Genomic DNA, 17719 nt, shown 5'->3' with positions numbered 1-17719 from the left:
TGCGCTACCACACCCGGCTGATTTTTTGATTTATTGTAGAGATGAGGTCTTGCTGCCCAGGCGGGTCTCGAACTTGCAGGCTCAGGCAATCCACTCACCTCAGCCTCCCAAAGGCGCGGGATTACAGGCTGAGCCACCGAGCCAGCAAGTTCTGTTTCTTAACCCTTGATGATGATGACACAGTCTTATTTAATTTGTAAAAAAAAAGCTATACATTTATAAGTGAGCTTTTTATTCATATTTCAATAAACATTTTAAAAAACAAATGCATTTTATATATGGCCACAAATCAGGTTTGTCAAAACATTTAGATGTAATCACAGGCTGGGCACAATGGCTCAAAACTGTAATCCTAGGATTTTGAGAGGCCAAGGCAAGAGGATTGCCTGAGCCCAGGGGTTCAAGACCAGCCTGGGCAACTTGGTGAGACCTCGTCTCTACAATATATCAAAAAATTAGCCAGGCATGGTAGTTCATGCCTGTAGTTCTGGCTGCTAGGAAGGCTGAGGTGGAAGGACGGTCAGAGTCCAGCAAGTCGACACTGGGGTGGCTATGAGCGTGCTACTGCACTCCAGTCTGGGCAACGGAGTGAGACTCTGACTCAAAAAATAATAGTAATAAATGTAATTATAAACCATTTTGTTCTTTGATACAAATAGCTAGTATATTAGTTGCCTATGTGGGGGTACTGCTTTAATCTAATTTGACTTCCTTCATGGGCAAAAACACTCTACAGGGGATTCCCAGTGAAAAAGAGAGGAATAAAGAAGGAAGAGAGAAGAAAGAAAGGAGAAAAGGTAATTGGCTGGCACTATGTGAGTTACCATGTAATTTATTTCCTCTTCATAAGTCTGTGGTCAGGCCAAGGGCTTACCTCTAACAACTCATCAACTGCTCTGTTTGAAGGACCCCTATTTAGTACATAATTCAGAATGGGAATTTAGTTGATATCTTCTCTCAAGAAGAGGATGCTACTTCCTTCCAGCTTCCTAATTTCCACACTTTGGGAAATATTGGTCCTCTCTTTACTACTTCAAAATCACTTACGGTCAAGATGGGAGGGTCTCTGGTTACTTCCTTAACCCAGTTTAGTTCCTGAGATGTGATAAATGAAGTATTTCTTAAGTTAATTCTTTCCATTGGTAGAATACGTCCTTCAATCTAAACAGGAAATAAAGCATTTATGACATGAGTCATTGACAAATACTGTTTAGAAAAATACTGCTACTGCTCTCTGAGGCCTGGTCAGTTCCACCGGCACTTGTCCCTATTAGAACTATTGAGAATGGCAGAAAGATCAAACTTCTAGCAGTAAAAGTCCACATCAATAAAAACGTATACATATATGAATAAAATTCTTATAGGTACTGCTCTTTCATTATTGAAGCTTCCCATATGATATTACAAGAAAGGGATGTGAAAACACTGTCTCAGCCGGGCTTGGTGGCTCAGCCTGTAATCCTGTGCTTTGGGAGGCTGAGGTGAGTGGATTGCCTGAGCTCACAGGTTCGAGACCCCCCTGGGCAACTTGGCGAGCTCTCATCTCTACAATAAATCAAAAAAATCAGCCGGGCATGGTAGCGCGTGCCTGTAATTCCGGCTACTCAGAAGGCTGAGGCGGAAAGATCGCCGGAGCCCAGCAGGTCGAGGCTGTGGTGGCCGGGAGCGGCCATTGCACTCCAGTCTAGGCGACAGAGTGAGACTCCAACTCAAAAAACAAAAACAAAAACAAAAAAAACACTGTCTCTTTGGAACCAGTGAATGGAGGAAAATAATCACTGGAAAATATTTTAAGGGAAAAACTGAAAGGAGAAAATTAAAGGCAAAATTTCTTAATAAAGCTGAACAAAGATTACTATTTTACTTTATTCCAAAAAAAGCTGAAAGGAAAAAGGCATAAATAGACTAAAAGAACAAATTAAAATTAGGAATAATAATTAGATCTAAATGTCCAAAAACAGGAAGATAATTAAGCTGATGATACAGTATGATGGACTACTTTGTGATCATTAAAATCACTTTCTACAAACATGTAACATGATCCTGTTTTTCCAAAAATAATAGCATAAAAACAAAATGAGGCCAAACTTAGTAGTGATTTTTCTCGGGGGCAGGTGTTAACTATGGTGGACTTTTACTTTATATGACTGCTACTGTTTGCTTTAAAAAAAAAACTTTATTGCCGGGCTCGGTGGCTCAGCCTGTAATCCCAGTGCTTTGGGAAGCTGAGGTGAGTGCACTGCCTGAGTCTGTGGGAAGGCAAAACATGTTGAAACTTTCTAGAGGGCAACTGATAATATATAATAAAAGTACTGAAAACATAAATGGTCCTAAATTATTTCAGTTCCATAAATTTGACCTAAGGAAATAAACAATAATACAGGCAAAGATTTAGTTATAGTGATGTTCACTGTATTACTACTTATAATAGAAATATATTAAATTCACTGACTGTAAAAGAATAGGAAATTGGCTAGGCACAGCCTCTGCACTCTGGATTGTACCTACAGAAAATACAACATAGTTGACTCTGGCAAACTTCGGGTTGAAAGGGCTACAGGCATGGGTGCAGTGGCTCATGTCTATAATCCCAGCACTTTGGGAGGCCGAGGTGAGAGGATTGCCTGAGTCCATGGGTTCGGGACCAGCCTTGGCAACTTTGCTAGACATCATCTCTACAATAAATCAAAAAATTAGCTGGGTATGGTGGTGCATTCCTGTAGTTACAACTACTTGGAAGGCTGAGGCAGAAGGATCACCTGAGCCCAAGCAGGTCGAGGCTGCAGTAACCGTGAGCATGACACTGTACTCCAGCCTGGGTGACAGTGAGATTCCAACTCAAAAAAAAGAAAAAGAAAAAGAAAGGGCCACAAGAAAATTAGATCATACAAGTCAGAGATACTTTGATGCCTACAGAAAAAACAACAGCAGTATATCCAAGTCAATTATTGAGAAGGGAGAAAAAAGAAAAAAAAAAAAAAGAAAAAACACATAGAACTTTAGGAATAATTAGGGTTAGAAAACTGAAAGTGGGTAAATTTTAAGCTAATACTCCTTTTGTTATCGATTTGACCAGAAATTAATAGCTTAGATTCCTGGGAAACAGGAAAAATCTGTAAAAGACACCAGCAAATTAAGTCACAGAAATTCAAATACCATGACTGGGGTTAAAGAAAAAAGTGTAAGAATAAAGCAGCCAGACTCAGTGGCTCAGTTTGTAATCCCAGCACTTTGGGAAGCTGAAGCGAGTGGATTGCCTGAACCTGCAGGTTCGAGATCAGCCTGGGCAACTTGGCGAGACCTCATCTCTACAATAAATAAAAAAAAAAATTTAGCCAGGTATGGAAGCGCATGCCTTTACTTCCGGCTACTTGGAAGGCTGAGGCAGAAAGATCACTGGAGCCCAGCAGGTCAATGCTGAGGTGGCCATGAGTGTGCTACTGCACTCCAGCCTGGGCGATTCTGACTCAAAAAAAAAAAAGAAAACAATAACCTTAAAATAAAGACAGGACAGAAAGTCATTGCCTAGTGTTACCATGCTCTAAAATCCTTGTTAATGCCAATTGCTACTCCATTACATCTTCTGGTTTACCTTATGTACGTCTTTTTGCAGACAGAGTCCCCAACGCATCAATTCATTGCTGGCTTTCTCATTCTTTGAAATTCTCTGAAGCAAGCATTGCAAAGCACAATGGTGCTGTTTGGGGCTCAGATTAATCTGCTGGGTCAGATCCTAAATAGAATTAAAATGAAGAAAATAATCTTAAGTATTACTTTCTCCAATATGAGGTTGATTAAACCCCAATATGTCTAGAATGTTTCCATAAGAAAGTTTTTTCCCATTGAAATTAGTATAAATTTTCAAATATCTCCAAAGACTTAGATAAATCTCTCTCAGGAATGTGAATGAGGCATCAGGTAAAAACTGAGTAATAGATATAAGATTTTTAAACATTATTGACTCTTCTTCCTTCATGATATACGACTCATCTCTTTCTCAAAGCATGTTGATTTTGAAATTCCTAAGACATTATATGAAACAGGAGCAAAGGGGCTTGATTATACCCATTTAAAATTTGGGACTGGGTACAGTGGCTCAAGTCTGTAATCCTAGCACTTTGTGTTTTTTTGAGTTGGAGTCTCACTCTGTCACTTAGGCTAGAGTGCAGTGGCACACTCACGGCCACAGCAGCGTCAACCTGCTGGGCTCCAGCAATCCTTCCACCTCAGCTTTCCAAGGAGCCGAAACTACAGGTGCGTACTACCACGCCCAGCTAATTTTTAAATTTATTGTAGAGAGGAGGTCTCACCAAGTTGCTCGGACTGGTCTCGAACCCCTGGGCTCAGGCAATCCACTCGCCTCAGCCTCTTAAAGTGCTGGGATTACAGGCTGAGCCACCAAGCCCAGCCAATCAAAAAAAATAATCTGGGACAAGCAGGAGGAAAAATGCCATGTGCCAGGGACAGAATGGAAAACCATATTCAGTCTAGCACTTTATGTCATACTATCTAGTCATTTAATATTACTGTAACTTTTTGCCCAGAACTTGCCATAATGTTTGACTTATTAACAGGTGCCTGCTAAACACTTATTATTTAGTAACATCTAACAGGTGTGTATGAAAATTCTGAAATCACATAAGTGATCTCTTCATTTATTCTTCTGAGTCTAATGAACTACACAGTTACTGTTCCCTGTGAGGTAGTTACTAGGGTCAGTAAGTTCACAGGGCTATATAGATAACTCTACAATCATAAAGTCATCAGGCAACTAAGAGTTGTAAGGAAAGGCCTTGACCTACAAAGTGGGTCAAGCAGAAATATCAAAAAGTAAACATGACAGAAAACTCTAACAGGAATTTTGGGCTTCATTTCAGGTACTTGATGACATTACCAAAAATTATATGTGGCATACAAGTCCAAGATAGACAAGGACTGGAAATGGAAAGTAAGGCAGCAGACAGTAACTCAAGTGTGGGCAGCCCCGTAAGTCACAGACAGAGTAAGACAGGTTGCTCCTCAGAGTCTGGCCTTGCTGCCTGGGTGCCAGCTGCTATACCCACCTCTGCCTCTCAGTCCTACCTATGGGAGCTGAGCCCAACACTCCCAGGATGCTCAGGGCCCTGCAAGATAAACTTCAAGCCTCATCTTCTGCCTTGTTGACTTTTTGTTTCATTATCTCCTCCACAGCTTCAAATAAATGGAAAGCTTACAGAAATGTCACAATATTTTAGTGCTTTCAAAGAACTTCATTCATGGTCATATGACCTGATTACAATCATCAATCTGATTGGTGAGGATGAAGACAGTTGTTTCTTCTTATTTTATAACTCAGTTTCTCTATTGCTCTAATAACCTTCAGAAGGAAGTTCTGATATTCTTTGTTCATGTTGTGTGTGAGAAGGGACATAGATCATGTTTTACAGAGAGGAAAGCTGGGGCCTGGAAGGGACTTGCCCAGGTCACAATACAAGTAAGCGTCAGAGATGTAACCTGGTTTGGTTCTAACTCAAACTGCTATCCCAAAAGGTTGCTGCTCAAAGGCAGCGTTTCCTGCTGAAAACAGCAGAACTCCCACCTTCATGACTCTGAAGTCCTTCTTCATCTTTTCTGGGATTCCAGTCATAAAAGAAAGCTCAGGCAGCAGCAGGATTTCACGTTTTAGCAGCTTTGAAGAGAGAATGAAGAGGGAAGATAAGACAGTAAAAGAGAATCATGTTTCCCTGACCCGTACAAGACATGCCATGGCCCAGGGCTGGTCCTGCAGTGATATAACTTGAACACTAAGGAATATAAAGCCCTAGAGAAGAAAGCAGTGAAAATATTTCACTCCCTTTCCCCTCAATCACATATAGCCTGCTTTATTACATCAAGGGAAAAATCCTGAAACTGTCAAAAGGAGAGGAAAAACTAGAAAAACAAAATAAATTCTGTCCCTCATGTGCCTCAAGACAATGGTAAATGCATTCTTATCAACAAGCTGTGTGCCTCAGTCTCATAGTATCCCGCTGATCTTCAGTCTTCACAGTTAAGACAAGACACCTTCCTCTGGCCCCTACCCCCGTTGAAATAAATACCTATACCTTTCCTGATGGATCCATAGTTTTAATCATCCTTCAGAGAGAATTTTTACTCCTTTAACCCAAATTGCTCATGTGGGTATTTAGCTCCTCCTTGTGGGGACTTCCAAAGCTAATCCTACCAGTGTGAAGGGGGTGTCTTTGGCTGGAAAGACAGACAAAACCCTACACAGCTTTCCCCAACCACACTGCGATCACTGCTTCTGGCTTCCACAGAGCCATGACAATGCTAAAAGTGGCGAATGAAGAACTTAAGCTGGAAGTGTAAGCCTGACGCTCCCCACTTACCATCCCATGGTTATTCTGTCTCTCACTGGGCCTGTGGATTAGCAGTGGCTGGTTCTCCTCCTTAACTGTGATCCCATAGTTTTTGCTGGAGCAGGGTGGAGGCAGGAAAAAATTTCAGAAGCAGCATCACTACTCTTACAGCAACAGAGTCTGAGTCTCTTGACCAGAGATGAGGTATACAATTTGCACAATACCCTAGTCAAGGATCCATTAGAAACTCATCATGATATATTTATAACTGGAAAAAGCAGGCTCAATTTATAATGCCATTAAATAAGAAGGCTAAAAGTCCTAGAAAGAATATGTTAAAAACTGCATCAGGCTAAAGTGCTTAGCAATGGAAAGATGATGGTCAAATGATTAATGACTTGAATTTAATCTCTCCATCCAGGCTTTTAACAAAATCAGCAAAAGAAATACAATTCAAAGCCCTGATATTTATGTAGTAACTTCCAAAATTACTAAAAGAAATGAAACTATAAGGGTAGCATATTCAGGTCAAACTCCACAAATGGTTCATTCACTCTTAGGCATATTTTAACTCAATTATTTTAAAAGTATCAAGGGATATGCTACTGAGGAACTCAATATCCTACTAGAGAAGGTAGAGTACATCCCACCCTCACCCTTAGACCCAAACCTAGTCTATTCTTTCTACCTGTAGTATTCCAAGAATGTAATCTCCTTCCCATCGGACATGGTGAAGCTGTCTTTTGGAGTCTTATTCCAGTCCATATCATCAATGCGATAGGTACGATTGTTGTATCGGGTGATCACAATACTGCCAACCAGAAGCTTAGTACACTCGTCCTGGAAGTGCTCTTTACTCTGCTGATGTATGACATGCCTTTGGAAAGAGACAGAAGACTTCTGGATCACACTGCATACCGAAAGCAATACGAAAGGGATAGAGGATTCAAATAAGTAATTTAGAGGTCTAATCACAGCTCTATAGTACCAGAAAGCTCCAGTTGTGTCTTTTTTTTTTTTTGAGTTGGATTCTCAGTCTGTTGCCTAGGCTGCAGTGCCGTGGCACGCTCACCGTCACTGCAGCCTTGACCTGCTGGGCTCAGGCAATCCTTCTGCCTCAGCCTTCCAAATAGCAGGAACTATAGGCATGCACTACCACACCTGGGTTATTTTTTAATTTATTGTAGAGATGAAGTCTCACCAAACTGCCCAGGCTGATCTCAGGCAATCCTCTCAATTTGGTCTCCCCAAAGTGCTGGGATTATATGCTTGAGTCACTGCATCCAGCTTCAGTCGTGTCTTTTAAAAGATGGAACTCGCCGGGCTCAGTGGCTCAGCTTGTAATCCCGTACCTTTGGGAGGCTGAGGTGAGTGGATTGCCTGAGCCCGCAGGTTCAAGACCCGCCTGGGCAGCGAGACCTCATCTCTACAATAAATAAAAAAAATCAGCCGGGCGTGGTAGCGCACGCCTGTAGTTCCAGCTACTTGGAAGGCTGAGGCGGAAGGATCGCCGGAGCCCAGCAGGTCGAGGCTGCGGTGGCCGGGAGCGGCCACTGCACTCCAGCCTGGGCGACAGAATGGACTCCAACTCAAAAAAAAAACCCAAACAAACAAAAAAAAGAATCAGGCAAGACTCCTTTTCTGTGGGCTGGCATCAGCCAGGTTGGATTACTTAGTGACGCTAGTCCGGAGGAACTGTGAGGGATGAAAATGGTTCTGCAGTAAGAGTTGAGGCCACTCTGCTTCTTATAACGTCTTCTTAGAGCGGCACAACACACAACACCACATCACGCTTTGAAAAGTGCTCAAGTAGAGAAAGGTATTTAACTTTATTTACCTCCAATTTCTTTAACCACAGATGACTCCTCATACTTTTATGTTCCACCTTATTGAACATCTACTACCATTCTGAGTGGTTATTATTCTGCAGAACTTGCCTTCAGAAATATTGCAGTAAGTGATAAAAACCATCAGAGATGCAGCAGTTCAACACTGACTACAGGCTCTGGAGCCAAAATGCTTCCACATTCTAATCTTGGCTCTGCCACTCAACACTTGTGAGACTTTATGCAAGCTACCTAACTTCCCTGTGTCCTCCTCATGTGAGAATGAGTGCAGTAAAAGAACCTGAATAAGAGTGCTGATGAGAGAACTAAATGACTGCAAATATCATCACTGCCACTGCATGTGACGATGTTAGGTGAATGGATTACTAGAATGAGTGGCAAGGCCCACATAAATGTGTGGTTTTATTCTGTTAGTTTGAACAGAGAAGAAATTGCTAAAGAGAGTTCACAATATACATAGGTAATTATGAAAGTCAAAAGCAATCACTAGTACAGAATCCATATTTAAACAATATTGAAATTGAAATATATTTTCCTAACCCTTGTAACAACTCTCAATTTTCTCTCGTTAAATGTTTCACCTAATTATTATCTTCTGTACAAGAAAAGGGAGGTCGGGACACGGGGAACAGGACAGTCAAGAAAAGCTAAAAAGGGCCTGAGTTGCAGGAAATAAAGAAAATATAGGACTGCTGGACTTGGTAGTTTATGCCTGTAATCCCACTGCACTTTGGGAGGCTGAGGCGAGAGGATCACTTGAGCCCAGGAGTTCAAGATCAGCCTGGGCAACCATAGCAAGATGCCATCTTTTTTTTTTTTTAATAAAGTTTTATTTTTCCAAATGTACAGCTGGTTTGACCTGTTCATGCATCTTCACCAGCCGCTGGCATCTCCACCCTTAGTGTTTCTGGTATAAATTACTTGAGCTCTGTGCTTTGAAATCACTTTGATTAGGCTTTTACTAAGGAGCTCCTGAAGGGCTTGTCCTGGCCAGAGAACGTCGAATCTTCAGTCTCTCAGAGACCACAGCTGGGGTTATGAGCTTATAACTGGGAATATTTTTACAGAGTTTCTCATATGTAACTTTGTCAAATAAGGCTAGGTTATTACACTTGTCACAAACTTTGCCTTTGGGTCACTTCTTTTTGGCTTTGTCCCCAGATTTGTTCACTGGGTCTTTGTCTTTCTTGACCAACTTTCCAGTGTCTTTCTTCTTCTTGTCTTCCTTGGGTGGCACTGTGAATCTAAGACAGCAGCAGAAACCACTGCAGCCTCGCTAAAATGTCAGACAAAAAGCAAAATCTTGCTCAAAAAAAAATTGGCAGGGTGTGGTGGCACATGCACCAGAGGCTGAAGCAGGAAGACTGCTTAAGTCCAGGAGTTCGAGGTTACAGTTAGCTATGTTTGTACCACCATACTCTGAATAAATAAACAAATTCTAAAAAATGTATTACTTTAAAATAACTATAAATCATAGAAGGCAGAAAATCTGTGCAAAGAATCCTGTATATAAGCCTGGGCAACATAGCAAGAACTCATCTTTAAAAAAAAATTAAGCAGGGCTCGGTGGCTCAGCCTGTAATCCTGCACCTTGGGAAGCCGAGATGAGTGGATTGCCTGAGCCCGCGGTTCGAGACCTGCCCGAGCAACTTGGCGAGATCTCATCTCTACAATGAATTAAAAAAATCAGCCTGGCATGGGAGCTCATGCCTGTAATTCCGGCTACTTGGACGGCTGAGGCAGAAAGATCGCCGGAGCCCAGCAGGTCGAGGCTGCAGTGGCCGGGAGCGGCCACTGCACTCCAGTCTGGGCGACAGAGTGAGACTCCAACTCAAAAAAAAAAGAAAAAAAAAATTAAGAAATTAGCCAAGCATAGTGGCGTATGCCTATAGTTCCAGCTACTTTGGAGGGTGAGGAGGAAGGATCACCTGAGCCCAGAAGGTAGAGGTTGTGGTAAGCTGTGATTGTATCACTGCACTCCAGTCTGGGTGACAAAGTGAGACCTTTACTCAACAACTACAGCAAAAAAAGGGAATCCTATGTACAAAACTGCTATTGGCACAATATCATTAGCTAGACTATAGATCTTACTCCATTTTCACTGTTTTTACACACTGATATATGTGTATATATGTGTGTGTGGATGGGTGTGGGTGTAATTCTATGCTGTTTTCTCTCATTTATATGTCTGTGCAGCCACAACCACAATGAGATACTGAACTGTTCTAAGTCACCACCAAGAAATTATTTCATACCCCTTTATATTCACACTCCTCCCTCCTTGTATCCAGTAAACACCAGTCTGTTCTCTATTCCATAGTTTGTCATTTTGAGACTGTTATATAAATGAAACCAGAAAGCATTCAATCTTTTGAATCGGGAAAACTTAATCTGGGCATTGGGAAGTGAACCTATGGCAAGCCAACTAGTGGCAATGGGGAAAATCAAAGTCTTGCTAGCCCAGACTTGTAGTCTAGGTTGGGGTGAGCAGGATACCAACCAGAAATTTAAGGGAAAGATCCTGGAAATCAGAAACTCATAGAAAGCTACGGTGAACTTGCCACACATTCTTGGCTATCTGGGAAGGTACCTATGCTCAAGAGAAAGCCAAGAAATCCCAACTAAAAGTTAAAGACAAGGCAGACAGGAACCACCTGCAACTTTGAAAGTATTTCCCAATCTATACACCAATCCGTCAGCAAAGATGGAAGTCTTATGAGTTCAAGGGGTGTGAGTACAACCAACCTCTCCCCAGATCATTACCTGAATGACTAAGCTCTACAGATGAAGGTCACAATATGATAAGAAAAGAAAAACTGGCCAGGCATGGTGGCACATGCCTGTAATGCCAGTGATTTGGGAGGCCAAGGCAGGAGGATGGCTTGAGCCCAGGAGTTCAAGACTGCAGTGATCTATAATTATACCACTGGACTTCAGCCTGAATGGCAGAGTGAGACCCTAACAATAATAATTAAAAAAAAAGAAAAAGAAACTATAAACCCAGCACTTTGGGAGGCCTAGGCAAGAAGATAGTCAGAGCCTGTGGGTTCGAGATCAATCTGGGCAACATGGTGAGACCTTGTCTCTATGATAAATAAAAAAAGAAGACAGGTCTGGGCAGCGCACACCTATACTTCCAGTTACTTGGAAGGCTAAGGTGGAAGGATCACCAGAGCCCAATAGGTCGACACTGGGGTGGCTGTGAGCACGCCACTGCACTCCAGCCTGAGTGACAGAGTGAGACTCCAACTCAAAAAAGAAAGAAAGAAAAGAAAAGAAAAACTGAGCAGAGACATCAACAGCTGCACACCAAAGGGGTGATAGAGTCCAGAGTTTAAATATGAACAAGTTAGTGAAAAAAAAATTTTTTCAAGAAAATAAACAGAATCCAGACTTGCCACAGTGTATTATCTGAAATGTCCAGTTTTCAATTACAAATTATTAGATATGCAAATAAACAGGAATATGTGAACAATAATCAGAGACCACATATTGCATGATTCCATTTGCATGATAGGCAAATCCATAGAGATAGAAAGTATGTTAATGGCTGGGACTGATGGGGGGCTGAGAAGCAGTGGCTAAGGGATGTGATGTTTCTTATTGGGGTGATGGAAATCTTCTAAAACTGATTGTGATAAGAGATCCAAAACTGTGAATATACTAAAAGCCACTGACTGTACACTTAAAATGGGTAAATCATATAGTATGTGGGTTAAATCATATAGTATGTGAGATAAAACTGTTTTTAAAAATGAAGATGACATAAAGCCATTCCTAGATAAACAAAAATAGAGAATTTGTCGTAGAAAGAACTACTCTACAAGAAATTTTAAAGGAAGTTCTTCAGGTTAAAAGAAAAAATAATACCAGATGGCAACTTAGATCCACAGGATGGAAGAATATGGACATGATTCATATATGGACAAAGACGAAAGAATGTATATATATTTTCCCTCTTAGTTTCTTTAAACTCACAGCATTGGGCAACCCCTCGGGTCCCCTCCCACTCTGGGAGCTTTTCTGTCCTCTATATAAATGCTGTTTAAAAAAAAAACTCATAGCATTTTTTAAAGCAATAACTAAAATACTGTATAGTTGGATGGCTGGGTGCAGTGGCTCATGCCTATAATCACAGCACTTTGAGAAGGCTGAGGTGGGAAGATTGCTAGAGGCCAGATGTTTGCCTGGGCAACATAGCAAAAAAAAAAAAAGGAAAAAAAAATGAGCCAGGTCTGGTGGTCCAAGTCTGTAGTCCCAGCTACTCTGGAGGTTGAGAAAGGATGATTCCCTTGGACCCAGGAGTTAGAGGCTTCAGTGAGCTATGATCACACCTTTGCATCCTGGGTGACAGAACAAGACTCAGTCTAAAAAACAAAATAAATAAATCAAACTGGTCATGGTGGCTCATGCCTGTAATGCCAGCACTTTGGGAGGCAGAGGTAAGAAGATTGCTTGCCACAACTTGGCAAGACCTCGTCTCTACCATCAATTTAAAAAGTCAGCTAGGCATGATGGTGCGCATCTGTAGTTCCAGCTACTTGAGCACAGGACAAGGTCAAGATCACTTGAGCACAGGACAAGGCTGCTGTGCTCATTAGTGTGTCACTGCACTCCAGCCTGGGCAACAGAGTGAGAATCCAACTAAAAAAGACAAACAAAACCTCTTGCTGTTGGGCTTATAACATAGAGATATGTCATAAATAAGACAATAATAGCACAAAGAAGGGGAGATGGCATGGAAACCATTATGGAGTGAGAATTAAATCAGCATTAACCTGAAGAAGACTACACTATGTTAAGGATGACATCCTGAAATCCTTAGGATGAACACACACACACTCATTCCACAGAAGAATTAAAATGGTACACTAAAAAATACTTAACACAAGAAGGCAATAAAATGAAAATGAAGGGGAAAAAGATATACAATATTTTAAAAATAGCAAAATGCAGACGTACAACTAACAATATACTTACATTTAATGAGAAGGGACTAATTATAAACACTCCAATCAAAAAGTAGAGATTGTCAGACTGGATTAAAAAAATCAAGATCTAGCCATTGCCTTGCTAAGCTATGGTGTGGCAATGTGCTCTTTGAGCTATGGTTAGGCTATGTTTTCTTAAGCTTTGGCCCTCTCCCCTCCCTTGGGGAGGTGAATCTCTTATTTCTCTCTCTCCAATTTCTGTTCTAAATAAACTATATTTTCTAATCTAAAAAAAAAAAAAAAATTGGCCAGGTTCGGTGGCTCAGCCTGTAATCCCAGCACTTCAGATTGCCTGAGCCTGCAGGTTCAAGACCCGCCCGGGCAATTTGGCAAGACCTCGTCTATACAATAAATAAAAAATTAGCCGGGCATGGTAGTGCACATCTGTAGTTCCGGCTACTTGGAAGGCTGAGGCGGAAGGATCGCCAGAGCCCAGTAGATTGAGGCTGCGGTGGCCAGGAGCGTGCCATTGCACTCAAGATTCAACTATCTGCTATCCACAAGACACACCTTTTTTTTTTTTTGAGTTGGAGTCTCACTCTGTCGCCCAGACTCCAGTGGGCTCCAGCGATCCTTCCGCCTCAGCCTTCCAAGTAGCCGGAACTACAGGCGTGCGCTACCATACCCGGCTAATTTTTTGATTTATTGTAGAGATGAGGTCTCACTGCCCAGGCGGGTCTCAAACCCGCAGGCTCAGGCAAACCACTCACCTCAGCCTCCCAAAGGCACGGGATTACAGGCTGAGCCACCGAGCCCGGCCAGGACACACATTTTTATATTCAAAGACACAAGCAGGCTGAAAATAGAAAAATTGAAAAAAATACATACCATGCTAGAGTGGCAATATTAACATCAGAGAAAGTAGACTTTAAGAAAAGATTATTACCAGAGACAAAGAGGGACATTTCATAATGATAAAAGGGTCAATACATCAGGAATATATAGCACTTATAAATATCTGCATTTATGTAAATATAAATGTGTGTGTATCATAAATATACACCAAAATATCTGAAGGAAGAACTGACAGAATTGAAAGGGAAATAAACAACTCAACAACTGCAGCTGGAGGTTGCAATATTACTCTCTCAGCTATTGATAGAACAAACAGGACGTGAGAAAGGATTGAAAAGACTTGAATACCACTATCAACCAACTAGACCCCAGTGACATATGAAACACTCCACCCAGCAGCAGCAGAATATACATCCTTTTCAAGTATACACAGAACATTCTCCAGGTTAGACTATATGCTAGGTCATAAATCAAGTCTTGATAAAATTAAAAGACCTGAAATTATACAAAGTATTTTCTCCAGCCATATCAGAATAAGACTAGAAACCAGAAAGAAAAATTTTTTAAATCTCCAAATATTTGGAACTCTAAATAACCCAAGATTGAGAAGAAAGCACAAGAGAAATCAGAAAATATATTGAGCTAAAAAGGAAATAAAAAATCAGACTATCAAAAAATCAGGGGCTGTAAACTAATCCAGTGCTCGGAGAAACTTACAGCTTTAAATCATGTGAGAAAGAAACATAGAAACGACACATTTATGATCAAATAATTTTGTGACAAAGATGCCAAGGTAAATCAGTAGGAAAGGACAATCTTTTCAAGAAACAGTTCTGTGATGACTGGATATTCACATGTAACAAAATGAACTTAGCCCATTACTTCACATCACCCATAAAAGTTAATTCAAAAGGGATCACAGATCTAAATACATAAGAACCAAAACTATAAACCTCCTAAAAGAAAACCGAAAACCTTATGTGATCTTGAGTTAGCCAATGATTTCTTGGATATGACACCAGAAATGAAATCCATAAAAGAAAATAACTATAGATTAAGCTTCATTGAAATAAAAAATGTATGGTCCTAAAAAAAATAAAAATAAAAAACCGAAAAGACAAGCTTATAGACTGGAGAAATTATCTGCAAATAATGTGATACTTGCATATTATTCATGTGATAAAGCAGGGGTCTCCAACCTCCAAGTCACAGTCCAGTGCCAGTCTGTGGCCTGTTAGGAACTGGGCCATGCAGCAGCAGGTGAACAGCAGGCAAGCGAGCAAAGCTTCATCTGTATTTACAGCTGCTTCCCATTGCTAGCATTACCGCCTGAGCTCCTTCCCCTGTCAGAACAGTGGAGGCATTCGATTCTCATAGGAGTGTGAACCCTAATGTAACTACACATGTGATGAATCTAGGTTGTGCGCGCCTTATGAGAATCCAATGCCTGATGGTCTGAGGTGGAGCTGAGGTGGTGATGCTAGTGCTGGAGAGTGGCTACAAATACAGATTAACATTAGCAGTGAGGTCTGACTGCACAGAGACCCTAATAAATCAACTGCTAACAGACTCACATCAAAACCGTCATCAGTGAGTGGTAAGTGAGTTCATGACTTCAATTGTAAAGTTGTATCTGGTAGTAGGTTCTAGTTAGAATCCAACACTTATTTTAGTCTGTGCATGGCCTGCTCATTATTTTATTTACCACTTCCGTCTGTGCCTCTTTTTTTTATTGGTGAGTTGCATAATTATTTCATTATATATTACAATGTAGTAATAATAGAAATAGGGTACACAATAAATGTTATGCACTTGAATCATCCCGAAACCATTCTCCCACAGCTGCCTCCCACCATGGAAAAATTGTCTTCCATGTAACCAGTCCCTGATGCCAAAAAGGTTGGGGACTACTGTAATAAAGAATTTATAACATTTATATATAATGAATTACTGTACAATTCAATAAAAAATGATAACCCAAATAGTTAAAAAATAGGTTAAACACCTGAACAAACATTTCACCAAAATAGATAAATGAATGGCAAGTAAGCATAGGAAAAGATGGTCAACATCGACAGTCACTAGGAAAATGCAAATTAAAACCACAATTGGGTACCACTGTATCCACTAATTGGGCCCCACTCTACACTGATCAAAATTTATCAAACTGAAAAGACGGACCATACTAAGTGTTGGAGAAAATGTGGACAACCTGAATTCTTAAGCATTGCTTGTGGGAATATAAAATGATACAGACACTGTGGAAAGTAGTTTCTTATAAAGTTAAACATACACCTACCTTATGATTTACCATTCCACTCTGAGGGATCTTATAACTAAGAGAAATGAGTCTATGTGTCCACACAAAGACTTACAAACTAATATTTACAGTGGCTTTATCTGTAATACCCAATGGTTAGAAAGAGCCTGGACAGCAGGTGAATGAATTGTGGTATATCCACCAAATGGAATACTATACAGTAATAAAAATGAACTTTTGAAACACACCAATGTGGAAGATTTTTAAATAATCATGCTCAGTGAAAGAAGCTAAACTAAAAAACAAAACAACAACAAAAAAAAAATGAGAAGTATACAATATTACCCCATTTATAAATAGTTCTAGAAAATGCATATTGATCTCTAGTGACAAAAAGTCGACTAGAGTTTGCTGCTTGTCAGGCACAGAGGAGAAAAAGAAGTGGGGAGAAGCTTCAAAGAGACATGAGTAAGTTTTAGAGAAAATGGACATGTTCATTTTCTTCACTATAATGTATCAGAGGTATATAAATGTCAAAATGTATCAAACTGTATACTTCAAATGTGTGTTTTGTGTGTGTCAACTGTACCTTAACAAATCTGAAAAAAGAAAAAAATTAATGGAACAAAATAAAAGATCCATAACTAGACTCAAACACTGATTAGTACCAAGTATATAGTAAGGTGGTATTTCAAATTTGTATTTCAAATGGACAGGACAGGCAATCCCCTCAGGTCCCATCCCACTGTGGGAGCTTTTCTGTCCTCTCAATAAATCCTGCTTTAAAAAACGAAACAAGCCGGGCTCGGTGCCTCAGCCTGTAATCCCAGCGCTTTGGGAGACTGAGGTGAGTGGATTGCCTGACCCCGCGGGTTCAAGACTCTCCTCGGAGTCTACTCGGAAGGCTGAGGCGGAAGGATCGCCGGAGCCCAGCAGGTCAAGGCTGTGGTAGGCGTGAGTGGCCACTGCCCTCCAGTCTGGGTGACAGAGTGAGACTCCAACTCAAAAAACAAAAAACAAAAACCCAAAACAGGTCGGGCTCGGTGGCTCAGCCTGTAATCCCACCGCTTTGGGAGGCTGAGGTGAGCGGATTGCCTGAGCCCACGGGTTCAAGACCCACCTGGGCAACTTGGCGAGTCCTCCTCATCTCTACAATAAATCAAAAAATTAGCCAGGCGAGGTAGCGTGCGCCTGTAGTTCCAGCTACTTGGAAGGTTGAGGCGGAAGGATCGCTGGAGCCCAGAAGGTCGAGGCTGCGGTGGTCGGGAACGGCCACTGCACTCCAGTCTGGGTGACAAGAGTGAGACTCCAATTCAAAAAACAAACAAACAAGCAAAAACAAAAAAGCCTGTAATCCCAGCACTTTGGGGAGGCTGAGGTGAGAAGATTGCCTGAGTCGGCGAGTTTGAGACCAGCCCAGGCAACTTGGCAAGACCTTGTCTCTACTATAAATTTTTTTTTTTTTTTTTTTTTTTTTTTTTTTTTTTT

General features: G+C 41.0%; 1 protein-coding gene across 1 annotated transcript in view; it reads right to left on the bottom strand.

The window, feature by feature from the left end:
* The window catches only part of PIWIL2 (piwi like RNA-mediated gene silencing 2), an 89920-nt gene that overhangs the window by 52264 nt on the left and 19937 nt on the right, over window positions 1–17719 (bottom strand). The window contains exons 10-14 of the mRNA XM_008063548.2: window positions 7027–7215; window positions 6369–6453; window positions 5579–5668; window positions 3593–3733; window positions 1048–1161 (exon numbers count right to left, since the gene is read on the bottom strand). Coding sequence (XP_008061739.1) covers window positions 1048–1161; window positions 3593–3733; window positions 5579–5668; window positions 6369–6453; window positions 7027–7215 — 619 coding nt within the window. The remainder of the gene's footprint in view (window positions 1–1047; window positions 1162–3592; window positions 3734–5578; window positions 5669–6368; window positions 6454–7026; window positions 7216–17719) is intronic.

Source organism: Carlito syrichta, unplaced genomic scaffold (assembly GCF_000164805.1).
Source record: "Carlito syrichta isolate Samal-C Ts95f unplaced genomic scaffold, Tarsius_syrichta-2.0.1 Scaffold306946, whole genome shotgun sequence".
In the NCBI taxonomy this organism is placed as follows: domain Eukaryota; kingdom Metazoa; phylum Chordata; class Mammalia; order Primates; family Tarsiidae; genus Carlito; species Carlito syrichta.
This window is presented reverse-complemented; position numbering and strand designations above follow the sequence as displayed.